At 36.3% G+C, this 27,885-nt stretch overlaps 1 protein-coding gene across 4 annotated transcripts in view; it reads right to left on the reverse strand.

Annotated features, from left to right (window-relative positions):
• Positions 1–27,885, reverse strand: part of GDA (guanine deaminase) — a 166,007-nt gene that overhangs the window by 58,228 nt on the left and 79,894 nt on the right. For all 4 annotated transcript variants that reach the window (XM_079112039.1, XM_079112042.1, XM_079112040.1 and 1 more), the window contains exons 10-14: positions 26,875–26,942; positions 19,441–19,587; positions 16,248–16,378; positions 13,537–13,564; positions 12,692–12,758 (exon numbers count right to left, since the gene is read on the reverse strand). In XM_079112039.1, coding sequence (XP_078968165.1) covers positions 12,692–12,758; positions 13,537–13,564; positions 16,248–16,378; positions 19,441–19,587; positions 26,875–26,942 — 441 coding nt within the window. The remainder of the gene's footprint in view (positions 1–12,691; positions 12,759–13,536; positions 13,565–16,247; positions 16,379–19,440; positions 19,588–26,874; positions 26,943–27,885) is intronic.

Here is a 27,885-nt window from a genome sequence, read left to right on the forward strand (position 1 = left end):
GGCTAAGTCTGTGCAGCTCATGGTGGTCCGACAGCATTATACCGCCCTTCATAATGATGATTGGGAGCCCTACAGGATCATGGATCACTCATATCAGGACACTGGGGTCTAAGTGTCTCTCCCTTAAGCCCTGCTCCTCCTGAGGGGCCCACCTGAAGTGCTAAGGTGGTAGTCAATGACGGGTAAGATCCTCAGAGGAGGACAACCTAAGACAGGCACACCCTTAATATAAAACAAAAAAGGGGGATATGTTGGGACTAATGACTCGTTAACTAACTCAGGCTGACTCCTTACTTCCTGGTGGGTTAGCAGGATCAGGGTCTCAAAGGTGGTTTCAAGGGTTGGTGACGATGAATCGGACCACTGTCAGGGATTGGTTAACAACAGTTCCGTGAACGTGATCAGCTCGTGCTTGCCCTGTAGTCCTATGGGACTCTCGCCTGCGTGAACCCCCGTGCCTTGCTGACCTTTAAGCTGATTAGTTCCCACCTAGTCCCCACCCTACATAAAAGCTGTGTGATTTCCTCAATAAATGAGTTCCTGCTGTGACTGGTCTCCCTGATGCGTCTGATTGTCCTCTGCCCAGAGGGCTGGGAGCGGGCGGTCAGTCGACCCTACCTATCCCGGTCTGGCCTTGTTGGGGAGAGTCCCCTTCCCTTGTTGCTGGTCGAGAAGAGCAAGGGGCCTAAAGACCCTGACAAAAATATGCCTCTTTGGCCTAAGGATTACTTTGAGCAAATGAAAAAGAGCAAATGTAAGGTGAGGCTGTCTCTGAACTCCCCAAATCTGCATAAAGATGTAGCTTCTCAAAGGAACTGATTGCCATCAAGCCCTTCTCCAGGAGTTTCACCCCCAGGAAGGATGGATTCATTGCAAGAGAGGAGGCTAGAAGTCTGTACCAACTCAAGTGAACTTTGTCAGAAACTAAGGCCGGGATGCAGAACATGCTACTCCTACCCTGTTAAGACAATATATATACTCTCAAATCTCACTGTATTTGAGTCTATTCGATTTTTACCTCTGATGGAATTTTTCCCTCTCTTAACTCTGCTGCCCTGGAGGATTCATATGCTTTCATAAGGAACCTCTGGTGAAACTATGATCAGGCAGGCACATTATAAGAGGCTTTGCCTGCAAGGCTATGAAGACCAGGTAGGTTGAAGGAATAGCCCAACCTTCTTAAAGTACAAACAATCTGAAGCCAATACACTGCCCCTTAAAAATGATGCAGTTCAATCAAAACATAAAACACAGAAAGGAAAAAGAGTACTTAAATAAGATGCAAATCAATTCATGGAATACCTAAAAACTAACATAGTTGGTTCACATGGGGACATTATAGCCATAGGCAGACTGGAAGTAAGGAAAAAGATTGCAGTTGTTTTAAAGAAAGACAGTTGACAGGAAGGAAGACAATCAAAAATATATCAAGGAAAAATGTGGTGGCTTGTTTCTATTGTAGAAAACCAGGACATGGAATTGCAGGGTGCTCAGCTGCCCTTGGAAATCAAGATATGGGCATTGGAACATGCTGTCTGTGTGGATCCACAAGCACAATATAATCAAGTGCAAGGCTAACATAGACCCGTCCATTGGTGAATTTCCTTTTGTAAAATGTCTTGTTTGTGGAGAAATGGGACAGCTGTCCAGATCTTGTCATGATAATCCCAAAGGACTCTACTATGCTGATGGTGGTGATCATAAACTGTGACTCTGTGGGACATTTTAAGAAAGACTGCCCTGAAAGTCAGGATTCAGATCAAATTGTCCCAGTGGGTCACCTGATAAAAGGAATGAGTACAGACTATGAAGAACTGTTGGATACACCAACAGCACAGAAACCCACAACAAAGATACCCAAAGTTGTTCATTTTTAATAAGGATTTGTACTCTTGTTGGTTGCCACGTCACTGTTACTTTCCAAACGGGGCCTACTTCATGAGTTAGCACTGGCTTGTCTTGGCACTAAGCCTACATATATCATAGATACCAGTATGATCTGGGTGTTAAAAGCAGTCTGTCCATCCAGGGGTACTTCTACCACTGTTTAGAGAAAATCTCTGAAGAAAAATATAAAAAGATTAAATTGGATTCTCTGAATATTTTTAATTGAGAACTTAGTAGTTATATACCTGATTATAACAATCACCTTTTTAAAAGCAAAATTGTGCATTAATGTGATCCACCCTTAAATAAAGTGTACAACTTTGCATTTGGAAATGAGTATTTGGTTATATTGTTTTTCTAGATCCAAAGTAACAATTTATTATTACAATAGAAATTAATTTAAGTTGTCATAAGATTTGTATTTTTGAACATGGATTAAAAATGCATTTGCTATTTTTAAGAAGTTAATACATTTGTATATCTTTTCTCCTGCTATTCTGCCTGTTGTAATTTATTTCATTGATTCAGCTATCAAACCTAGGAGAGTAGAGGAAAGTCTTTCTTCTCCTACAGGATCAGAACCTACCTCATAGGGTGATTTTCTCCCCCCCTGCAGTGCTGGGGATTGAACCTAGGGCTCTGTGCTTGACAGGCAAGCACCCTACAAACTAAGCTACATATCCCCAGCCCTTCGTAGGGTGTTTTTAAGGATGAGAGAAAATGTCGCACAGGGCCAGAAGCAAGGCCAGATGTGTCATTCCAACTTCAAATAGACACAGATCCATGTGACTCTTTTCTCTGTTTCTCCATGTAGATCTGCCCTGGTACCTATTTCTGCATACAGGTTCAATCTACTCACTTGCCTGGCCCATTGATGGCTCCAAACAGTCACAGTCAATGGGAAACAGCCCTGAAGTCAAATGTCATATGGACCCAGTGCCTCTAGCAAATCCACTCAGTTTATTTGGGTCCCAAATCTAAATTTCAGTAAGAGAAAATTGATAGGTCCAGCTTAGATCAGATACTGCCACTTAATCAATAATCTATGTTGGTGAGAGATCAGAGTCCTACAAAGTACAGTGTAATCTCTCTATCGAATTTGTGCACGAGAAAAAGGTGGGAAAGCCAAGAGCAAATCATGGGCAATGTAGAGAAAGTAACTGTCAACTTTTGTAAGGGACAATTGAGCTATGACTGTCTGATGGCATTGGAGGCCATGCAGGTATTTTCCTCTAAATTAACTTTTTTGACTGTATAAAATTTAGAAATGTTTAAACCACAAAGCATATCCTACACAGAATAATTAATCTAAAAATTACAAAGAAACAAATGGTTGAAAAAAAAAATCAGCTTCTCTAAAATAGCCAGTGAATTTAGAATTAAACTAATAAAAATATGACTAAGTTTAGCTAGGGGTGTTGGAGTTATTTAGAATTGAATTTTTTTTTTTTTGCATTATTTTTTAAACAGGTTAAAACTTATTGATGTAAATGTTGAGTAACTTTTACAGATTTCTAATAGATCCTCATAATTTAGGCTTCATTGTTTCAAAGCTTTTCATCTAGTCATGGCAAACATCACTTCTGATATAAAGTTAGTAGAATTTTTATTTTGATAAAGTGCTGATTAATTTTAATTTTAGGAGAAATAAATGTGAAGTGGAAATTATGTATTATTCATTATATTAAAACCGTCTGTATTTGAAAAATACTATCTTAGGCAATAAAGACAAATGTAGCAACAATTAAATAACAGCATTTAAACTAAACATAGATAAACCAAAATTATTCTTTCTTTCTTTTTTTTTTTTTTTTTCCCAAAATTGTTCTTAAAGAGAGAAAATAATCAGCTGTCTTGCTGGGATGGGGGGTGTTGGAGGTGCCCCTGCTACAAACCTTAATCAGATCTGGGGAGACCTCGTGTCCTGGGCCCTCACAGTTTGACCTGCCTCCTTCCTGGGGCACCTGAAGGTTCAGGGAACCCTGATACTCTTGGGCTTCTGCCCAGGGCTGCATGTGGAACAATGGGGTCCTCTGTGGGAAAGCTGAAATTTAAACTCTGCTTGAGCCAAGTTTGTCCACTGTGACCATTCTCTTAGCTCATGTCATGTCTGCAGAGCTGACAGTCAACTTCCTTGTGCTTGACTCCTCACGACTGAGAATCTGTCTTTGATGAGGGAAGTCGTTGTTCTGTCATCTTCTGATGTAAATGGCTGATATTTTTGTACACTTTGAGGAGTATCCTCTTTATTCCTGAGTAAACACCTTGATGATTAATTTTCTGTAAAGCTGCATGACATTCTTGATGTAGCTCAGATAGCATTTGAAGTTTCAGGTGAAACTTTTTTGAAGTTCATTTCCAAAGTATGAATGTTTACTTGTTCAGGATGAAGATGTTTTATTTGACCCAGTCTTTATTCATTTGATTTTCTTTATATAATTTAAAATATGCCCTCATTTTACTCCTTTAGGTCAGTGAATTGGAATCTCCAAGGAGTAGGACCTGGGCTCTTCATTGTGAACCAACATCCCTGGTGACGCTCATGGTAACTAATCAGTCTGCCTCATTCTTATCTTACATTTTTTTAGAGGGGGTCTTCTGACTGACTATTGCTCATGCTGAATGTTCTGCTTGGAATAGCTTTTTGAGAGTCTTGCATACAAAATAAAGTCCTATTCTTCCAAGTTCACCGTCAAAATGGTCATAGTGTCCTTTACCCTCTATAATCCTGCCCACCAAGTACACAACACACTCCAGTTTCCCCAGGTAAGCGCCCTCAGCACTCCGTACAGTGGCCATAGATCCAGTATATTCACTTACCTACCTATGCTCCCACCTCACCTATCATTCCAAATCATGAGTTCCTCAGAGGAATGGATTTTTTTTTTTTTGACTCCCCAGAACTGAACTGTGTCTGATAGCTAGTGTGCACTTGATGAAAGTTGCATGAGTGGATAGTATTTAAACTTCACAAATCTTGTGATTAGTGAATTAAATATGATTAAGTAGAACATTATTTTGTACTTTCTGCATGGATAGATTCCTACCTTTAAAAACAAAGTAGCTATTTTTAAATTTAAAATTGTACCAAGACATGAAAAGCAACAGAAAACAGCCATGTACATCTCAGGGGAACCTGATGGATTAATTGCAATTTATTTTGGATTCGTTTATGTCATGTTAAATAGTCTACAGCACCACAAACAACATTAAATGAAGATTTTATGTGCATATATATTGACTTCTTTATTTAATCATGGCAGTAATGTTAAAGAGACAATGAAGATTTCGTTTGACTTTCTACACAATGAATTTTCCCCCTGTAAGTTACAATAAAAAAAAAAAAAATCCATTCACAAGAAATTGCAGAGTTTTCCTGGATTACATTAAAAATCTATTACTAAGCTTAAACAAACAACATAACTCCACAGATTTATTTTATTCCCATGATTCTGAGCCACCACTGTGTGATTTTTACTGGATGACATGACATGGCATGTCATTGCATTAGGTCAGCACATGTTTATGATACTGGAAGGTTTGTGCTATGTTTTTACAAATTAGTCCAAAATACTTAAGTTGCCAAGTCCAATTCATCTTTCATAGTTCTGCTAAGAAGAAAGTGGTTATGAATTGAAAGAAGAGCCTGTGCTGATTTTTCTAAGCCTCTTAATTTCTGCTCTGAAATAACAAAAGCCACCCAGACCTTCCTCTGTTTCTGCGATTTAGTCAAGGTTTTCAAAGCACTTTAGGAACACAAAGTCAACCTACATTTGTTCCCTAGCTCAGGTGTGGATAGAACCAACTTTTACTGAATGAGAAACAAACCCAGGCTGTCTCCCAAGTGCTTCAGGACAGGAAATTGAGAAATTATAAAACAAAAACCCCTTCCTTGGATATTTCATTTATGGGTGTGGTTTTATTTTATTTAGTTATGCAAAAGTGATCTGGAGATTGTTCAAGATTAAAAAGAGAGAAGTTAATTTCACAATGAATTTCCAAGTTCCAGTTTTTGAGCAAATCTATGAACATCTCTTGTCATCAGACAAAAGGATTCTTATTCCACGGCCTTATTTCTCTCATGTTTGATTTTAGTGCTAACGATTTTGGATTCCCTTTCTACAGAGGAGATGTTTTGTTTACTCTAATCAGGGCTGGGTAGAATCTAGGCAAAAGGAGAGGACCCAGGTGTTCTGCAAAGTTCCATGTGATTGGTCTAAATAGTTTTTGTCATTTTTTGCATTGTTAGGGGAAATATTTATTTATTTTCTGTTTACCTCTGGAAGAATTTCCCAACAAAGCTTTTGCCATACAGAATGCTTTTAGCTCCCTATTTATATTTCCACTTTAAAACACAGATTCAGCTGCTATGGAAGTACAAAAATTTTTTAAGTCTGATACATTCAATGTAATTTTTGCAATGAGGGCGTACATCAGGGAAAATGTGTATTGCTCTTTAAAATGCTGTCTTCTCCATTTAAAGGACAGAGATTACTTACTTTTATACTATTTTAAAATGAGATTTAAACAAAACAAAACCCCTGCTTCTATTGGTGACAGTAACTTATATGTTCTGTTTCATTGATGGAGTAATCTCTTCATGGACCTTTTTTTGGGGGGTGGGTCCTAGGGATTGAACTCAGGGGCACTCCACCACTGAGTCTTGTGCCCAGCCTTAGCCTCCCACACTGCTGAGATTACAGGTGTGCACTACCACACCCAGCTGTTTCATGAACTTTTAAAACACCCTACCACAAGACCTGTTCTGCTATTGCAGGGTTTACTTTTTATGTCTAAATCTTATTTTATTTTAATCCTGAATTTTTTTTGACACTCCAACACATTTTTTTTATTTATCTTTTAATCTTTTACAGACTTCATTTTGATTCATTGTACACAGATGGGGTACGTCATTTCGTTTCCATGGCTGTATACAATGTAGATTCATACCATTTGTGTAATCATAGGGTAATGATGTCTGTCTCATTCCACTATTTTTCATACCCACCTCCCTCTCATTTTCTTCTACCTAATCTAAAGTTCCCCCATTATTCTCTCCCTCCTCACCCTCCACTCCCATTTTTTTATTTTATATATTTATTTTTATTGTAAACAAATGCGATACATGTTGATACTCTGTTTGTACATGAAGTAAAGACATACCATTTGTAATCATACATTTACATAGGGTAATGTTGTTTTATTCATTTAAATCCTGAATTTAATACCATGCAATAATTTGTGCATGTCTATCAATTACCTGTTATAGAACATTGTGCCCACATTGTGCAAACCGGACACAGAGACACTTTCTGCTTGTGAAATTTCTCTTCTAGGAATTTTCACCAAATTGGTCTTTAGGAGAAAAATAAATGCTAAGTAAGTTGTGTGAAGCACGTTCACTATGCCCACTGCATCCTGGACTGTAGTTTTTTGGCTTTTTGTTTGTGGTGCTAGGGATTGAACCCGGGGCCTTGTGCTTGTGAGGTAAGCACTCTACCGAGCTATATCCCCAGCCGTGGACTATAGTTTCTACCACTTGCAAGAGTCTGGTAAGAAATAAACAATCATACAAGTTAAATGAAGTCACTTTAACTACTCACAGATAGGCAGTAAAGAACAACAGATTCCTAGAATTCAAGGCGAACCAGTCCCCCAAGGCTCGGGAAAGCTACCCGGGCGAAGGGAGTCTTGTCTGCATTGAGCCCATATTGCATCACAGCTGAAGGACCTCAAAATCAGACTCTGCCCTGGGCTTTATGCCTGAGGGAACTGGATTCACTGGGGTAAAGCATTGCAGGAAATCTTAATATACAACAGATGGAACAGTTTGGGTCACTCCTCCTTATCCCTGAAGGTTGCATTGCTAGCACTTTCTACATTCTCAGTAGTTATTCTGAGAACAACAAGCAAGAAACAGGGAGAAAGGTGGGTCACCAAAGTCACCAGGGGACTTGTTGAAAGTTACTCAGACAATGAGGAGTAGACTTATAGAACAAATCTACAATTACATACTTCATGTTACAAATAGAAAAATAATGAACATACAATAGAGTTGAGAAAGCATATACAGAATGTTTTTATTTACAGGGAGATCCTTAACATTGCTTGATTTATAGTAAAAAAAAAATAAGCTGATAAAAATATTTCTTGAAGTACTGTTTCTCTTTGGTCTACATTCATTTTTTAAGATCTACCAAATATCGAGCACTCCCTGTGACTGGGTCAGGTGTTATTTTAAGTGCTGTGTATGTGTCATTTTATTTAATCCTCACGATCCACAGACAAGTACTCATGTTATCCCTCTGTCACAGAGGAAAATATGGAACCATTGAGACTTAAAGCAATATGTCTACCACCCAGTGAGGCCTTATCATTGCTTAGACTCAAACATAGCTCAAAAGACACTGGACGCTGCTTCCAAAAAGCTGCAGGTGGTGATTCATTTGAGGTTCAAGAAACCAGTTTGGACAGTCACAATCAATATGAAAAGTAAATAGAACAAAATAAAATGGAATAAAATAAAACAGTACTGAAAATAGAACAGGGTATCACAGATAAAGTATTATTTTATCAAATTTTTGTTTTTAATATACAATCACATATATTGGGTGTGAACTGATTCTTGACTAAAAAAAAGGGCATCTTACTCTGGGTTGTGACTTTAAAATATGAAAAACAAACTATGCTGATATCAAGAGCAACATCAAATTGATTCTAAAGGAATGAACATTATAGCTTAATTTTCAAAAGTTGTATACTGGGGTTATCCATAAGATGGAAGACATGTGTTGGCCCACAGCTAAATATTCTATTCTCATTTTTAAAATCCAAGCTAAAAAGAGAAAAACATTAGAAGATTAACTCTATTCCCTCAGACTGATAGAACTCACAACAAAAATTGAGCAGAGAGAACCCACAACAAAAAAAAAAAACGTAAACACAAAATCTCATTTATTTTTTTCTGAAGCACAAAGGAGCTCACTCAGCACAATAACAATAAGCAAATCATACAAATACTGTGAGGAAAACTGTCCCCATGACTACATACATATATATATTCTTAAGAGCAGCGATCAGGAGTTTAACAACAAGGTAAAGTGGTTTTCACTGAAGAATGCTTTCTGACAGGCTTCTGGGTAGGAAATGAACAGGCAAATCATTTCCGCATAACAGGTGAGTTAAGAATGACATCTGTTACTCAAGTGACTAAAACTCCACGGACTGAGAAAGCTCTCTTGAAATTTATATTTAATTTCATCCAAGGCCTGCTTGACTCTTGCCTTTCCCTAAATTTGAACTACTTCCACAATCCAACCCTCAGCCCTCTGTCCCACACTCCAGGCTATTTGGAGGGAGTGGGGATGAGGTTGGGCATGAAAACAGGCAGACCAATGTCAGGGATTTCTAACAGTGTCCTTTCTTTTCCAGCCTTTAGATACATCTCTAATACTTTTGTGTATTTCTTTAATGTATTCAGGAACATTATAAAGCCCGAGGTCCAAAGTTGTACCTAGAATAGCTAATAGAACTGAAATTGCAAATATTTCCCAAAAGTTTTAAAATAATAAAAAATAAACCAACCCAACCAAAAAAATCATTAAATTCATAACAATTCTTAGGATTTAAAAATAATCTTAAGTCATTGCCCATAACATGCTTCTTAGTCCACCTTTTAATAACTCAGAACACTCTTTTTTTCTAAATGTGTGCATGTTTCCAGCAGGAACACCAACTTAAAAAAAAAATGGACAATGAAAAGATGTCCAATAGGTTCCAGAAGCATCCAGTTCTGGATATCTTTCATGTGTAGCACAAGGTAGAAATGATACAATGTGCTTTGGAGCTTGCCTTAAACGTTTTCCATATGTCTGGTTCTGGGGTGAAAAGCTTTAAAAATAGGAAAAGTCTGGTAGAGAGTGAAGATTCAAAATCCTCTGCTAGCTCTCACAGCCATTATGCTTCCTAAGATCTCAGTTGCCAATAGGGATATTCAAGGGCACACTTCAAAATCAGCTAAGCATAAAGGGGAGTATTTTCTACCATTCCCCTTCCTTTAATTTGCAGATTTTTCACTAGAAAAGAGATTCGGTGGGGTTCAATACTTGCAGCATCAACTTAGAAAGACCTCCTGGCACAATAGGAGGAAATCCTCTTGGATTCTAAAACCTTTGACAATTCAATAAGAGAAACAGCACAAAGGAGTAGCACCTCTTTGGTCTCAGTTGATGGCTAGGACAATCTCTCATTTCCTTATCTTTCATTTCACATGTTTCCCTTTTGTCTGAAAATCAAATTCACTTCAGCTGATTAGACTACCTTTTGTATGTTCCATTGAACTTACCAGGAAAATGGGGCAAATGGGACAGGATTGGGGTGGGAGACTTCAAGCTTTTAATTCTTTCTTTCCTGTCAGAGAGCAAAGCATTCCAACATAAAGTGACAAACAGGACTGGCTTGGAATAGTGCCTCTCCACAATTCAGAAAATCAGCTCGCATTAGGCAAAGGCAATATTCCAAAGTGCAAAACACCTGGCCCCATGTATGGCTAAGGTCTGAAGTACTGAACAAAAAGCATATGTAACATTCAGGAACGTTGCACTTGGGGAAATAAAACACGTAAATTATAGAGGATGCAGAGATCAAAGTCCATGTAAACATTTCAACACGTTCTATTTTACTAGAAGTTATTCAGGTCTTAAGACTACTACCAGGGCTAACTTGAATGTTTGAAAGAATGGTTGCATATGGCCTTTATTCCTGCTTCGGATGCTACTTACTTATATTACTGCTTGTGAATCCTGAATCTATATGAAAACTGAACTTCAACATCAAAATGTACATCCTTAAAGGAAGGTAAAATGTAGGATCTTGCAAAGGCTGGAAGCAGCTGTTGGCTATTAGAAGAACTTACACATCTCATCTGAGTTCCTAAGCCCACATAGGGGGAGACAGACACCTTGTAACCAAGTTTCCTTGGCAGAGACTGAGTGAGTAGGGAGCATTTGCCAGCACTGTAGAGAAATGGGGACAAATTTGGTGGAGCATCTTTGATGTGGCTCAGAAATCAGGAATACTAGAAATACACACCGAGACTCGTAATTGGATTTACTGAGTTACTTAATATCCCACAAAACAAACTTTTTAAAATAAGACCGAAAATTTGTTCCATGTTTTGATGTAGTAAATACAATTAAATCTAAAAGTGTTTCTACCACTGGGGAAAGAAAACTGGGCAAATTACTGCTGAATTAGCATGAATATGTAAAAGTAATATTTACACTACAGAGGAATTGTGTTCTTAGTTTTGTAGGTATGAATTAGTTATTTTAGATTAAGTTTTCTAATGCAGGATAGTAGGAAGGAGTCACATTGGAGCCCCAGGAATGACTGTCATATTGAGAAATCTATTCCCTTTCCTGGTTTATTTATATTATTTGGAATAAATTAAGAAAAATATAGGCATTAAGTAAGACTCAATAGTTTTAAGGCTTTATCATAAAATCATAATTTGTTTTAATTCTGGGTTTGGAGAAAGGACACTGTACTTGTTAGGAAGAATATAATGCTCTTCACTTTGTTTAATATTCCTAGAACAGATCAGTTCCTGTTCATATACATTAGGTGGAATATCTACACATTTTTCATTATCATAAAATTTTAATGTCCTGAAAATTATAAGTGATCAAATGGATAACTGGATTAAGATTAGAAAATAGAGTGTTTTCGATATATGGGTTTAAAAATATTTTAATAATATTTCTTTAATGGTATTTGCCCTTCATTTTAAAGTTCTAGCAGATGGACATCTGAGTATGAAAATTTTCAGCAACTATGGTATAGTGTCAGGTAGAACAGGCCACTGCAAAGGAACCTGCCTCTGAATATCAACAGCTCATAGACACCCAGTACTTGCCTAATTTATTAAAAATTCCGCTCAACACAACAATGGTGAATGGAATTTGTTTCTCTTCTAATAAAATGGAAGCAATGAGGACATCACACAGTTATAAATTAAGATGATTTTAAAGTGCACCAAAATACAGCTATTTATGCCATATAGTTATATAATATTCCTAAGAGACTTGAAATCTTTAATACTCAACTTCTGTCAAACACTTTGAAGCACAGAACTATATTTAAAAAGCATACGGCATTCAATTCCTGACATCCATCTCCAAAAGAAGGCGAAGCACAACAATAACACATCTGTGAAATGCATATTCCATTAAGTGCAAGTTTCCAAAACACAAGGTCAATCTAGGAACACGTTTTAAAATTCAGTAAGTTCTCTTTTTTAAATGAGTATGCTCAGCATATAATTTTCAAACACGATCTGAAGTGATTTTTCCAACATTTGTTCACAGTCTAATTTTTGCTCCCTCATAAAAACATGGTCGCTGGTTAATTTTCAGTTCCCTAATTTTCACACTTGTTAGCTAAAAATATCTAACCTTATAGTAATATCTTTGCGCTCCACATTTCCACATAGGAAAAAGATTTTACTTCAATCTCATAATAAGCATACCACCCACAATAATATCCCCTTCTGCTTGAGCTTGAAGTTAATCTGAACACCTCAAAAGAGACATTTTCATGAAATTATGAAACCTCCCAACCAGAGTTGGGAATTAGTGCACTTCCTTCAAGCAGTTTACCAAGTGAATACTGTAACTAGACACAGAAAGAGATGGTCATCCCAAGAACAAGGTACTGTTTATGACTTTCCAACCACGCCTGGGCACAAGGGAGATGCAGAGCCATGTCATCCCAGGAGAACTTCGCAGACGCCCCAGGGACTTACACTGAGCTGGAAAATGGAACTACCTGCTTGCCACCCACATAAACTTCCTCAATATTTCGATCATCTCCTGAAAGAAAAATCAAAAATCAAAGGATCATTTATAAGTGCTTTATGTCAATAATTATTTTAATTGCCATGGAGAGATTTAAAACAAAATATTTTCAAGAAAGGAAACAAAAAAACTTTTTTTTTTTCTTTTTTTCCCCTCTCAGATTGTTTATGGGCTGGTTAGGATAACATGATCACTAGAAGATGCCATAGCTAATTTGAGATTAGAGTCTGGATTCTGCACTCAAGGTAGAAATCACATGAATCAACCCCCATCCCGTCCTTTCAGCTCAAGTGCTTGATTTACATTTCTAGGCCCAGTTGAAAAAGGAACAGTTATCTTTATATTGCATGGTGAGATGAACAATTTGCAGAAACAGAGCCCCATAAGAAATAACATGTGTCTCTCCCATCTCAAGTTCATTCAGTATTGAGCTCACTCAGTGGAAGGAGAGGCAGAGGAGAATCTTTTGCATTATCATTGTTTCTCTCAGTGAATAGAATTGAACTTGTGTATGTCAAGGGAGGGCAGATTTTGTGTGGGTACAGGTAAGAGATTTATAGGGCTTCCAATCTCAGCTTGGGATTTGTGACTGCATGTTCTAAGGTGTCACATGTATTTCAAACAGTAACTTTAAATATTGTACTATAAATGGACTTGATGTTGACAAGTATTTAAAAAATGAATTAAGGCAAATTAACACACAGAATTTAAAACGTGGTATAACAAACACTGAGAGCCATACCCAAGAAAAAAACAAAGGACTTATTTAGCATAGAGATGTATATGTACTTACCTAGATAGAGGAACTTCTGGATAACAGCCTAAAATGGAAAATAAAGGTAGTAAGAAATAGTATTTTGTACATTTGGTAAAGGAAATTAACAGGAAATAGTGTTTGGTAAATCCCAGAAATTGAAATATATTTCTGAAAAGTTAAATCTACTTCTATTAAGTAAAAGAAAGGTCTCTTCAGGGAAAAAGAAAAGCATCGAACAATAAAAAACACAACCCGTTGGCTATTAGCAAATGTTTGTTAACTGCTGGGAAGTTCTTGGTATACAACCTTAAATTATTTGGAGGAAAAGCAATTTACAAACTAAAGAAATTAATTTAATGAAATGATCCAAATATTTTAAGAGATATATAAGAAAGATGACTAGATGAATGGAATTAAGGCCTATTCCCAGAAATTCCTTCTATTAAAAGAGTAAATAAAATGAAAATAATAAAGGAATCAGGATACATTACCCCAGAATCAAAGGCAGGAAGATCATGTGACCTTCTTCCCACCATTTTCCCCTAAAGTACATCATAAGACCTAGGAGGGATTTTTCTGACCTTCCCCTGAAGCAGATTCTAAGGCCCTCAAGACAAAGGTGCCCTCCCACTACCCAGAGGAAAGGTGACCTTAACAAAGGGTCACAAGGGGGGGGGGATGCTGTGCAAACAGACCCCATGAACTTCCCCCAGTTTTCGTACCATGAGAGTTTTCTCCCAACTTTCAAACCTTCATCAAATCTAGCACACACTCAGATTAATCCACTTCTTTAGGTCTTCATTTAATTATGGAGGCTCCTGTGTCATAAATAAATTTGTATGCTTTTGTCTGGTTGATCTATCTTTTATTTAGGAAATTCAGCCTTGATCCTAAGACCACAGAGGAAAGATCTTTTCCCTCCCCTATAATAACAAATGACACAAACTTCAAATAATCCAACATTTTTTCTTTTAAAAACTTCATTATAATGTTTATTTTCACATTTACTTTCATAATTAGATCAATTTATAAATGACAATAGTTAATTCTTTTCTAAAATAGATCTTATAAACAATAATTATTTAAGTAAGATGGATTTGTTTATTTTAGTCATAGGAAAATATTTTATAAGAAGAACAAAACTTCTTTTCTTATACAATTAAGAAAACTGTCAAACTAAAAAGCTGTTTCACAGCAAAGGAAACAATCAAAAACATGAAGAGAGAGCCTACAGAGTGGGAGAAAATCTTTGCCATCTGCACCTCAGAGCATTAATCTCCAGGATAAAGAACTCAAAAACTCAACACCAAAAAAACAAATAACTCAATCAATAAATGGGCTAAGAAACTGAATAGATACTTCACAGAAGAAGAAATATGATCAATCAACAATAATATGAAAAAATGTTCGTCATCTCTTGCAATTAGAGAAATGCAAATCAAAACTACACTGAGATTCTATCTCACTCCATGAGAATGGCAATGATCAAGAATACAAGCAATAAGGAGTATTGGCAAGGATGTAGGGGGAAAGGCACACTCATACATTACTGGTGGCCTGCAAATTGGTACAACCACTCTGGAAAGCAGTATGGAGATTTCCTCAGAAAACTTGGAATGGAACCACCATTTGACCCAGCTATCCCACTCCTTGGTTTATAACCAAAGGACTTAAAATAAGCATACTATAGTGACACAGCCACATCAATGTTTATAGCTGCTCAATTCACAATAGCTATGCTGTGGAACCAAGCTAGGTGCCCTATTACAGATGAATGGATAAAGAAACTATGGTATATATACCCAATGGAATATTACTCAACCTTAAAGAAGAATGAAATTATGGCATTGGTAGGTAAATGTATGGAAGTACAGAATATCATGCAGAGTGAAACCAGCCAGACCCAAAGAACCAAAGGCAGAATGTTTTCTCTGATAGGTGGATGCTAATTCACAACAGGGGCGGGGGTGTTAAGGAAGAACAGATATACTTAGGATGAGCCAAAGGGGAATGAAGGAAAGGGAGAGAGAATGGGAATAGGAAAGATAGCAGAACAAATTGGACATTACTATGTTATGTGCATATATGATTAGACAACCAGTGTAATTCTACATCATGTACAACCAGAAGTCAATCTCCGTATATGTATAATATGTCAAAATACATTCTACTATCATGTATAAATAATTAGAACAAATAAAAAATTTTAAAAAATTAACAAAAAAGAAAGAAAACTGACAGAGCATAGTGGTCAAGAGCCCAGTCTCTGGTGATCAGAAAGTCTAAGTTTGAATCCAAATTCTACCTGTTAATTACTGGCCATGAGTCCTTATGTAAATAACTTAACTTTCCCTCAGCTTCACTGTCCCCATAATTAGCATAGTGATATGAAGAGTACTTATTTCTCTTGGAGTCGTTCTGTTGATTAAAGAAAATTACGTATAAAAGGTCTTGTTCCCACGTTTACCTAGCACATACCAAATGTTCAATTAGTAGTAGTTATGCTATGACTACTTATAGACAAATACACCCAAATACACTAACACATTCAAATGCAAATATTTTTCTAATTATAATTATTCTTAACAATTCTATCATGAAATAGGATATTATCAAAGGGATCAGGCTTCTCTTTAAGATTCTCCTGCACTCCATTAAAATGTTTCCGTTTCTATTTACTTTTCTACAAGGAAGCTATTGTGACTTCTTTATGGAATAAATATCTTTTGATTAATTTTCTTTCTTACCTCAGAAATATCACCAACAAAATCCCCATAAAACAGATCAATGGGAGAGTCAGATGCTTTGGGGTTGATCAGAAGAGCATCAAATTCCTTGCCCACTTCAAAGTTTCCAATCTCACTTTCCAGCCCCAGGGCTGCAGAAGGGAACAAGTTTAAATCCAGTGAGTACTGCAAGCCATCAGACCATACTAACATCCCAGTTTGCAGGGACAGAATGTGCCAAAACATCACTAGAAAAAAAATTATTATTCAACAGTGAGGCAGAAAAGTGCTCTCCTTCAAATAGGTCCCAAGACTTCCACTTAGAGAAAACAGAGTAAGTACAGGAAAGCAAAATGTGAGAATAAAAATCATGATCATGATTCTGAGGTTATCATTCAATTTCAGCTTTGTCGGCATACTTCCTAGCCAGCTGGTCTGTGCTTTTAACTTGTGGCTCTAAGAATAGACCTAATACCTACAAACACCTAAGAATTGGCATAATACTTATCTTCTTCTTCCCTTCTCTTCCCCACCCCTCAAAAAGCTCCAATTCCTTTTCTTGTCTTTTTTGTTCTTTATGATCCATGAAACAGCTAACGAGATTTATTTTCATGGCAGTGAAATGAACCTCTAATAAATGAAAAATAATTATTCTTTTGTATATTTGCCAATGCCAGCATATCCATAATTTTATGCCTTTGAATAGAAAACAACTCACTTCTCAAAGTGTGTAGATCCTCATAACTCAAGAGACACAATGATTTTGAAAGCAGACCAATCTCTTTGTAACCTCAAAGGTTTTTCTGGTTGCCCAAGAAAAAAAGATTTTCCAAAATAGGGCAGAGGTCAATAATGTCTATCGACTCAGCTCATCTCAAGCTATAATTCATGTTCTATGATTATTAAATGCCAAGGAAGAACATCTCTCTAGGATTTAGTTTCAGAACATGGTGGTAGTTGGATTTCCTGATCAATGAAGGTGTTGAAGCTAAATCTCCTTAAAGTCTGTAAAATGAGCAAAGATGTACTCTGAGGTGGTAAATGGCAGCATACGTACAAGTAAGGTTAACTGGGGTGCAGCATTATCTACTTCAATTTTTACATGTGTTTTTTTTGCATTCTCTCTCTATCAGCCTTAGTCTGCTGTGGAAATAGTGGATAGATCTTCCCTACCAGGCAAAATCTGACATGGGATACTTCTGTGCACAAAAATCCAGAAGACTTGGCAATTCTCAAAGCACTGACTTAGAAATCTTATTTTTAAAAGATTAAAGAAAAAAATTGTTTTATTCTTAAAGAATTCTTTAGATTTCACATCTAAAGATGCTTGTCAAAAAAGAGGGATGTAAAAATAATTAGAAATACTAAAAGCAATTGGTGACTTCTACTAATTGTCAGGGGAAGGCCTGAATATGATAGAAAATTAGTGGAATTTTTCCCCCTTCTCTGCTTACGCACCCCTTTTTTGCTCTTGACAAAGAAGCATAACAAGTATGAGTTTTCAATTGCTGTGCGACAATTGTTTTATGCGACATAAAATTGTGTGTTTAATAGGCCAGATAACCAGTTACATTTGCCAGGGTCCATGCAAGTTTGATAAAGTAACTAGGCTAGTCATTAAAACACAGTGAGTTCAGGAAGGAATTACCCAAGAAAGACACAATTGCTTTTGATGAATTTGTAAACAGTATATTCAGATTGTTACAGGTGGACCCAGCTGGGCTGGTGAGCAACTCAAATGCATTTCAGGAAATACAGTTTTGCTGCCTGGAAGCAAATGTTGGCTTTACACACATCTTGAACTTCATGAGAGTGAGTGTCAAGGTTGTATCTGAGCTGGGAATATGCCACAGGGATTCACTCATCTCATTTCACCCAGACTATAGTAGAGACATAAGCTAAGAGAAGAAATTCCCTAACAGTAAGCCCACTGACCCAGAAGCTTAGTTTTAAAAGCTACACTATAAGGCAGAAAGGATTTGGTAGGCATCCCATGAGGGCTTGGTCAGAATAGGATCCTGATGGGACAATCACAGAGAGCCTAGAATAAAAAATGCACCATTAAATTTGGCTTATTTGTCCCATGAAAGTAAGTGGTACAACAACTCAAACTCACTTTTGCAAATACACCAATGGAGTGGGTTAGAGGGTGTCAGGTTTCAAAGAATGGATGATTTGAAACTTGAAATTTTAGAAAATGAAACCACAAGGCTTAGAGCAGTGCAGAGAAGAGAACCACTACTTGTTTTTCTTAAAATGTTCTTTACAGCACTCATTATAGCACTGAACCTTCTAAGAAGAATTGAGAAATTGCTCTTCCCAGGGTACTCCTGCCCTTGATCTTCCTCCCCTTCAAGGCTTCAATCTACTGTAAATCTACATCTCTATATCTTTATCTATGTATTTTAATTTCTCACCAGCTACCTATGTTGTATGCTATTTTATGTATTATCCATTCAAATTACACTATATTTCTCAAGTGACAAATTATAATTTCTGTTTTTTCCATAAAAATAGTTAAACCAAATGAGAACCAAGAAAAGCTAGTGGATATTTGTAGATCAACCTTTTTTTTTTTTAACCTGCTTCTTCCTTTAATGAGACTTTGAGTAATCAGCATACTGAAATATGTAAACCAAACACATGGTCTAGGCAGGAATTTTTATAGGCAGATAGAGTGGAGAGTTGAAGTAAGAATCTGAACTTTGGCATTCGAGACTCTGGATTCAAATCATGGCATGTTGTAGCTTGTCAGCTGTGTGAGTCTGCAGTGTCCTTGTTTATAGAATGAAATTAATAACAGTGGTCGTGAAGGTCCAGTAACAACATAATAAGGTATGTTGCATGCTGCCCATCATGAGTAAGGACTCAGCAAGTCTTGGCTATGGCTTAGTATTATGGTAGTAATACCATTCAGGCCAAGAGAAACAAGTATTTGACTCAATGGAACAATGGATTATTTTAAAGAATTCGAATGCATGCAACCAATGCAAATATCCACTAAAGTGAACAATTTATCATAAATGACTGATTTCTCTGCCACATACCTGAACATATACTTCACTGGCTATAAGTTCGGTATCCCCCATAATACCCAACAGTAGGTGACAGTATGCATATTGGATTCCCCTGATTCCACCATTATACCCCTTCATACTACATCCAAGGACACATGGTTATATTTCATGTGAGAGAGAAATAAAATAGTCATTACCTTGACTTCCTCCAAGAGTAGCTAGTCTGAAGACTTCTCTGAGGGTGAGGCTTTTCTCATTTACCTTATTAATTAAGAGGATATTGGAAACCATCACTGCTCTTCTGATCGCATCAAGCATGGATGAGGAATAACCACCAGCCACGTCTGCAGTAGGCAAAACAAAGCCCAAACAGTAACTTTATGAGGATAAATGGAATAACAGATGTATAAGGCTGTCATTTGTTTTTAGTGATAGAGTCCCTCTTTAATATTCTTAAAGAAAAGTCTTATCTATAGAGCTACAAGCCAATCTTGAAAAGAATTAGAAACCTGTATTAGGTTCCTAGAGCTGTTGCAAAAAAAGCCACATATATTATGGCTTAGCACAGCAGAAATTTCTTCTCGTTTTAGAGTCCAGAACCCTGAAATCACAGTGTTGGCAGAGTGGTTATACCTACAGAAGATCTAGGGAAGAACCATTCCTTGCTTTTTCCAGCTTCTGGTGGCTCCTGGCATTTGGGTTTACAGCAGTAAAACTCCAGTCTCTGCCTCCACCTTCAAAAGTCCTCTTTCCTCTCTTCTTTGTGACCCTCCTTTTCTTATAGATCACTGGATTTAGGACTCTATTTCAAAGTGACTTCATCTTGAGACCTTTACCTTAATTACATCTATAAAGACCTTTATAAGATCATATTTACAGGTTCTGGTACACATGTTGGGGGGGGCCACAGTTCAGTCTACTTCAATACCCAACTGATTAAAAAAGATAACAGAAACATGTCTGAATATTCTCTGAACTCTCACAGAAATTGTTCAAATATGCCTGCATAGTTGTAAAGATGATTTACATGTGATTTAAAATAAGTTCACAGTTTTATATTCAAAAACCTTGTCCTAACTTTATTCTTTATTTAGAACTTTAGGAAATTAAATAAAGTTGCTTCTTTGCGATAATTTTGCAGAAAGAGTTTTAGAATGAACATATATTTTGGGAAATTAGTATAATAAACAAGCAATTCTGAAGAAGATAGCTTATATATTGGTTGGCATCATTAAATGAGGAAAGAGATTTTTTAGTGATTTAAATAAAGCCTCTAATCATAATTAAATTGAAACACTATCTTTGAAAGAAACATATAAAAGTTATTAAATGAGTTTGTAAAAAGGGCAAGCAAGTTAGCAAGTTTTATTAGAGTAAAATACATTTATAGCTAATAAAATACACTTCATATCTTCAGGGTTCCTTCTGTCATTTCTATGTAGACATATATATATAATTGTTAATGCCTATATATACTGCAAAGATCAAAAATAATTGCCTATTTAATAGTAATTATAGATTGCAGCTCAATTTTATGTTCAACTGTCTTACATGTCCTTAGGTAAACTTGTAAGAAATTTTTTTAGAAAATGCTTTTCTTTTACCAGAGCAGTATTGCCAAAGGATCACTCAGTTCCCTGAAAAGTTTTATTACATCCATTTAAGTTATTAGTCCATGTTAATAGACAGTAACCTTTAATTTTGTATATTACATGATAATTTAAACAAAAATTAATTTTAAATAAAGAAAATCAATGCCAAATACCAAATACTAGTCAACCAGTATTCAGTTGTTAGTCTATGTTAAGAATCTTTAAAAAAAAAATCTTTCTCAGAAGATCACATATACTTATTTATCTTCAAAGCAATCATATATGGTGTCTATCATTAACTCCATTTTAGATACAAATACCAAAGCACAGTGACAAGGTGACTTGCCACTCCATCAAGGCAGCTGGCCTCGACAACCATTGACAGAGAACTTGAATCCAGTCTGTTCCTAACATTCACCTAGAACTCCCTCTCCAAAGCAGAGTTTCTCAACCCTGGCTCTTTATCAACTTCTAGACAGACCTCTTGAAGCTCTTTTAGGAAACTGCTGACTTAGGGTCTATAAGGATTAAACTCAGTATTCTGTATATAAATATATATTTATCTATTTATATCTTATATTTTAATTTATATTTTTTAAATTGATGGGCAAAAATTGTATATATTTATGGTGTATAGTGCGACTTTTTTGGTTTTGATTTGGCAGTGGTTGGGATTGAATTCAGGGCCTCAGGCATGCTAGACCGGTGCTCTACCACTGGAGGGGTTTCTCCAGCACCTTCCAGATGCCCAGGTACAGGCCCTGTGAAAGGGGAACAGTAAGAGAATCAAAGGCTGGGCTTTTGCAAAGTGAACGCAAAGAACAAAAAGAACAATAAGAATTTGTTTTTCCAAGCAATGCTATAGTGATGTACACTGGCATCCAAGAGGGGTAAATTAGGGAGGGAATAATGGGTTTTGAGAAAGCATGGAATCTGGATTGGGTTCCACAAGGAGATCCAAGAACAAGTGCTTTGGTAGTAATGGAACAACCAAGTCAGGATGGGCAATCATCACTGCAAAATGGGATACTGGCTCCATGTGGGTTGTTAATTATAATGAATTTATATGTATTGCTTATGTAAATTTGTGGTATACTTTCAAATTTTTCCTTCAGATTATAATTTTTGGGTTACTTACTATGTTTGCTTTGACTTCCGTATATCCTTCATATTTTAGACAGCAGGCATTCTCCTACATAATTCCACAAGTGGTTATCTTTAATATAGGTTGAGCATTCCTAATCCAAAAATCTAAAATTTCAAACACTCCAAAGCGTGACAACACCACAATGGAAAAGGCCACACCTGACCTCATGTGATGAGCTGCTGTCCAAAGGCAGGTGCACTAAAAATAGTGTCTAAAATTATATTCAGTCTATGTATGTCAATTGTGTATGAAACACAAGTAGATTTTGTGTTTAGACTTGGGTCCCTTATCCAAGGTATTTCGTTACGTAGATGCAATATTCCCAAACTTAAAAAAAAAATCTGAAACCCAAAACACTTCTGTGCTCAAACATTTTGGATAAGGGATACTCAATCTGCATTTTTATATTGCAAAGTCAAAAACAAAATATGATATGCAACTCCTTTTTTTCTGAGACAAGAAGTTTTACACACTTTTAATTTTGCTCCCACTTGCCAAGTACATCTTACACATAAGCTTCAACTTGGGTTTTGTTAACACAATCAGAAGATGGAAGAATTTTTAGTACTTGGGAAATTCTTTCTTGCACAGCATATATTATTTAAAAATTTTATAACACAATGAGACATACAAATGATATAAAGAAAATGTAAAACCAAAACTGAAGGATCTGACACTCAGTTTCAAAAATAAGTATGTATTCAGGACCCAGGAGCCTTTTTCTGATTCATGTTGCCATTCTGATAATTTTTTAATATACATTTCTTTTAACATTGTATATATTGAGATAAATTTTTGACTTTTGCTTTTATTTTTAAACTAATTTCCATATTTTGATCTTATTTCTTTTTTAACTGATACCAGCTTTCTTTTACATCTTATTGTTCCATTTCTTTCCTACATAATGGCTCTTCATTTTGGCCCACCAATAAATAAATGATGAAGACTTTCTAGTAATTTTTTTCAAGGGGTTCATAGGGAGAATATGTTCCAAGGCTTTGTCCAGCTGGGAATTTTGTTGCTCTCACATATGAAAGGAGAATTTGCCAGATGTAATATTTTTGACTAATGACTACTTCTCCCTCAAACTCTTTTTTGACTTTGGTATTGTACCAAAAGCATTTGAATGAAAACTGTTTTAATTGTTTTGTTGACAACTGAATTTTCCCCCCTACATCAATGTTTCCATAATATTTTTGTTTTCTTTGTAATTAAAATATTTTGCAACAACATGCTCAGATATAATTTAGCATAAAATGGGGCAAGCACTTACAACACAGTTCCTTGGTAAGCTCAAAAAAAAGAAAAATTATCCTTCAAGCTCCATTATTTGTTCCATTGGTTCCAGGGCCTCCATCAGGAAGCCCCACATGTTGGCACTGTGCCTTCTGTCCTCCTCTTGGATCGTCCTCTAACACCCTCTTCTGATCTTTGCTCAATTTTTTCCTCCACATCACTGATTTCATTTTCTGCAACAACAATTCTGTTTCTCATATCCTCCTACGTGACTGGTTTCTTCTTGCTTTAATTGAGATGTAATTAAGATATTACAAAATGCATAGAACTTGGATATCCAGTTCAATGAATATTAACAGTTATACATAGCTTTAACTACCTTTCAAAAACCCAAGGGCTGGGAATATAGCTCAACTGGTAGAGTGCTTGCCTCACATGCACAAGGCCCTAGGTTCAATCCCCAGCACCAAAAAAAAAAAAAAAAAAAAAAAAAAAAAAAAATCAACTAGATATCAATCATTTCCACCACTCCAGCAAATTCTCTATGGTCTCTTCCAGTTAATTCTCATAACATCACCTCCAATCCTTGGGACCACTTCCTGATTTCTATGAACACAGGTTAGTTCTGTTGGTCCCTGGATTTCATACATAGGGGAATCCTCTAGCGTGTGCTTGTTTTATGTGTTTTTTTTTTCCACTAAAAATATTTTTGAGATGTATTCATGTTTTTCTTGTATCAGTAGTTTGTTTTTTGACTTCTGAATAATATTCCATTATGTGAATATACCACAATTTGCTTATCTAAGCTTGACAGTTGCTTGGATTGTTTCCAGGTAGGAGCTTTTGTGAATACAGCAGGCATCAACATTCTTGTACAACTCTTTTTTGCAAACATATTTGTTCATTTATCCAGGGTAAACATCCAAGAGTGAAATTGCTGGGTTATATGTAGGTGTATATTTAACTTTATCAGAAACTGCAAAACACTTCTTCAGTGTGGTTGGTTGTGCCATTTGCCATCTCTCCAGTCATGTGAGTCTAATGCTTGTATTTCAATTTTTTTTTTCAGTTTTCTTTTTCCACTTTAAAAACTTGTATTTTCAGCACCATTTGCAGTCTTTTCATAGTGCCATGTCTTTTTATACCCTAAGGATGATGGAAATTTTTAGAAATTTTCTTCTGGATCAGGTAGTAGATCATTATTAGATGTTTGCTCTCACTCCTAAACTGCCTTCTCTTGTTTTGCAATGGTTTTTGATAGGCTGCCTGCAGGCTTTTAATACTTGAGCAAGTCAAGATTTGCCCACATTTGTTAAAGACACAGTGCAAGAACTACTCTTGGGCTTCCTCTCTATTCACGGTATGAGGTTAAATATCTTCTAAAGTCTATAAAAAAAAGGGCAAACTGATAACATAAACATCATGTCTAGGAAATAGTGGCTCCCTAGGTGGCTATGGCAATAGACTGTAAAAATGAAACTGCATTCTCCAGCTAATAAGCTAATATAGTGCATTTAAACAAACATCTGGTCAATATATTTGCTTTTTCCTTCTTTCTAAGCCAAAATCTTGATGGACCAGTGCTTCATGCCAGACACTGTGCCAACCACTTTGCATGCGTTTGTTTTTCATTTAATTCTCAAAACAAGTTTATAAAATAGGTATTGTCATCATTGTTATTGTTGCTGTTGTAAACCAGGTATTTCGCTGAAGGTCTTAAAACCAATAGGTAACAGCTAGAATGTCCCCTACGCTTTTTTGGCCATAGTGATATAATCCCGTAAAGAACTGGAGAAATTGCATAGTGAATTTAAATCAAATTTTCCTAGAAAATTTGAAAGCAATACCTACCCGATTTTTTATGTCTGCTAAATTTTTCATATTACCTGACTGTAGTATGTAGCAAACTCTTGGCCATTTTTTTCTTAACCTTTAAAACTTTCCTGTGAAAGTAAAATAACTAGTTTGTTTCCTTTAATAGTAGTGATGATATCCCAATGTTATCCCAATCTTAATAATGGAAAGCTAACATCAGTAATAATATCACCATGTTATCCCAATCTTAATAATTTAAGGCTTAAATTAGAATTTTTAAAATCCTAATTACTTTGATTCTATGTAAAACTGGGAAAAACCTCTAATCAAACCTCTTTTTAAAATAGTAATAAAATATATATATATATTATTGTGTGTTTTCCAATTAATTGCTTGATGTAAAATATCTCATTGTGACAAACTAAAACTTAAGTTGTTGCAGAAAATGGTGAAAACTATTAATTTCAATATGCATGCAGTCTTATGTTCTTAATGAGGAATACAGGCATACAGAAGCATCAAGAACAGAAAAGAAAGACAAGCACCACATAAACTCACTCATAATGTGGAATCTAAAAAAAAAAAAAGTTGACCCAAGAGAAGCTGAGGGTAGAATGGTTGGTACCAGAAGCTGGGAGGGAGAAGTAGAAATCGATTGGTGAATAGGTACAAAGTCACTGTTGGGAGAAATAAGTTCTGGTGGGCTGTTGCACAGTAGGATGACTAGAGATAATGACAATGCACTATGTATTTCCAAAAAGCTGAAAGAAAGTATTTTGAATATTTTCACCACAAAGAAATGATGAATGTTTCAGAAAACAGATCTGCTTATCCTAATTTATATACCATACAATGTATCCACGGGTAGATATCATAGTGCACCCCATTAATGTGTACAGTTTAATGTGTCAATTTGAAAAGTTTTTTAAAAAAATGAAAAATCAGTTCTTATGGCCAATTCTGTTCTCCTTTTAAAAATTTTAAGTTCAGTCACAAACAGTAATAAAACAAGGCTCATGGAGGATTCCTAAACATTTGGGCTGACTCTGATTTTCTAAGTGAACAGTGCTGCACACGCTCAGGAAAAACAATTAAAATGCACTATAAAGAAAGAGTACGTTGCTACCCCAGCTACCACCTAGTATGTCCTTCAGCCGGGTGAACATTAGACCACCTGTGGGAAACCAGAAGTCCCATTTTGGCCAAACACTGGTTAAAAGCAAAGCTGGTTCTTATCATGTCTCTGAGTTTTCAAAGTTGGCAGAGAGAGAATTTGGCCTTGCTCACTATAGCTAGGTCAAATACATTTTCTTATGAGATAATCTTTGTGAGGACAAAGTTATTGAAAACAAAAAGCACACAAATCCAAACCTTAGTAAAACCTAGCTAGAAGAACAGCAACAAAAAAAGGGTGTGGGGGGTGAATCAAGAAGGTTTTTAAAAGAATCTGTAAAACACTTTAGAAACAATGGTCCTTAATAGCCTAATCTCTAAACCACCAACAGGGATAATGGCTTTCAGGGTTTAGTGTCATGAAGTCTCCCTTCACAGACAAGTCCGTATTACTTCTTCTTCTTCTTTTTTTTTTTTTATTGTAAACAAATGGGATACATGTTGTTTCTCTGTTTCTACATGGAGTCAAGGCATACCATTTGTGCAATCATAAATTTACATAGGGTATCGTATTACTTCTGATCTCACTATTCAGTAAGATACTTAGTAAGACATCACAACCAGGCAATCAAACTCATGTTTCTTAAATGCACAACTGTTAGTCACAAATTAGTGGCATCAAAAAGTTATTTGCTGAATGACCAATGCCACCAGCTCCACCTACTGACCTGTCCCCAGCCCTATCTTCACTTCATGTTTCAGTACTTCAAGCACATTGAGAAAGCCACTGCTGAGCCTGTGGAGAGAGAAGATGTCAGAGGAGATCCATGCAATTCCAACAATGGAAGGTCACCTAATAACGATGACAGTGATATAACTGAAAAAATATGTCGTTTCCCACAATATCAGCTGTCTTGCTGCCACAAACACTTAGTCAAATCAGGCCATCCAAGTCCTGGCGTACAAAGATTCATAAAGAGCTTAATTCCTGGGCTGAGGTCAATCTCAGGAAGATACAAAGCATCAAGAGCCAAAAGGGAAATTGGAGAATCACTTATATGAAAAGACTAAATGAAGACGTTAAACCTTGCAATTCGTCAAAAGTCTTATCAGTTTTAAATTTTGGGGGGAACAATGACTGCTGGGGATTGAACCTAGTGGCACTTTACCACCAAGCTACTCCCCCAGTCCTTTTTAGTTTTTATTTTGAGAGAGGGTCTCACTAAATTGCCAAGGGTGGCCTCAAACTTGCCATCTTCCTGCCTCAGCCTCCCGGCTACCCAGAATTAAAGGTGTGCACCCCACAACTGGTTCTTAAGTAATTTTTAACCAACACACTCTTCTATATTAGGAAATAGAAATTATAAAGCATTGCCCTTCCTCTACTGCCAGAACAATTTGTAACCCTGAATAAGTGGTGATTTGTGTTAGGGCTCAGAAAACAATACCCCAAAGGATGCTTCCTTAGCACCTTAGAAGCAACCTCGAAAATCATAGACTTCCTCTAACCTATTCCTGTCCTCCTGATCCCTTTCTTCTTCACAAGACAAGCCATAGAAACTAGAATTTCTCAGGCCTGGGGGTGTAGATCAGCGGTAAAGCATGTGTTTAGCATGCCAGGCCTTCATTGGATCCCCAGCACCAAAACAGAAACTAAAATTTCTATTTCCAAAACTGAATCAGAAACTAGAACACCCTTTCCTCAAAACAAACCATAACACCTAGAAATATTTCTTTCC

Source organism: Sciurus vulgaris, assembly GCF_902686455.1.
Source record: "Sciurus vulgaris genome assembly, chromosome: 15".
Classification (NCBI taxonomy): domain Eukaryota; kingdom Metazoa; phylum Chordata; class Mammalia; order Rodentia; family Sciuridae; genus Sciurus; species Sciurus vulgaris.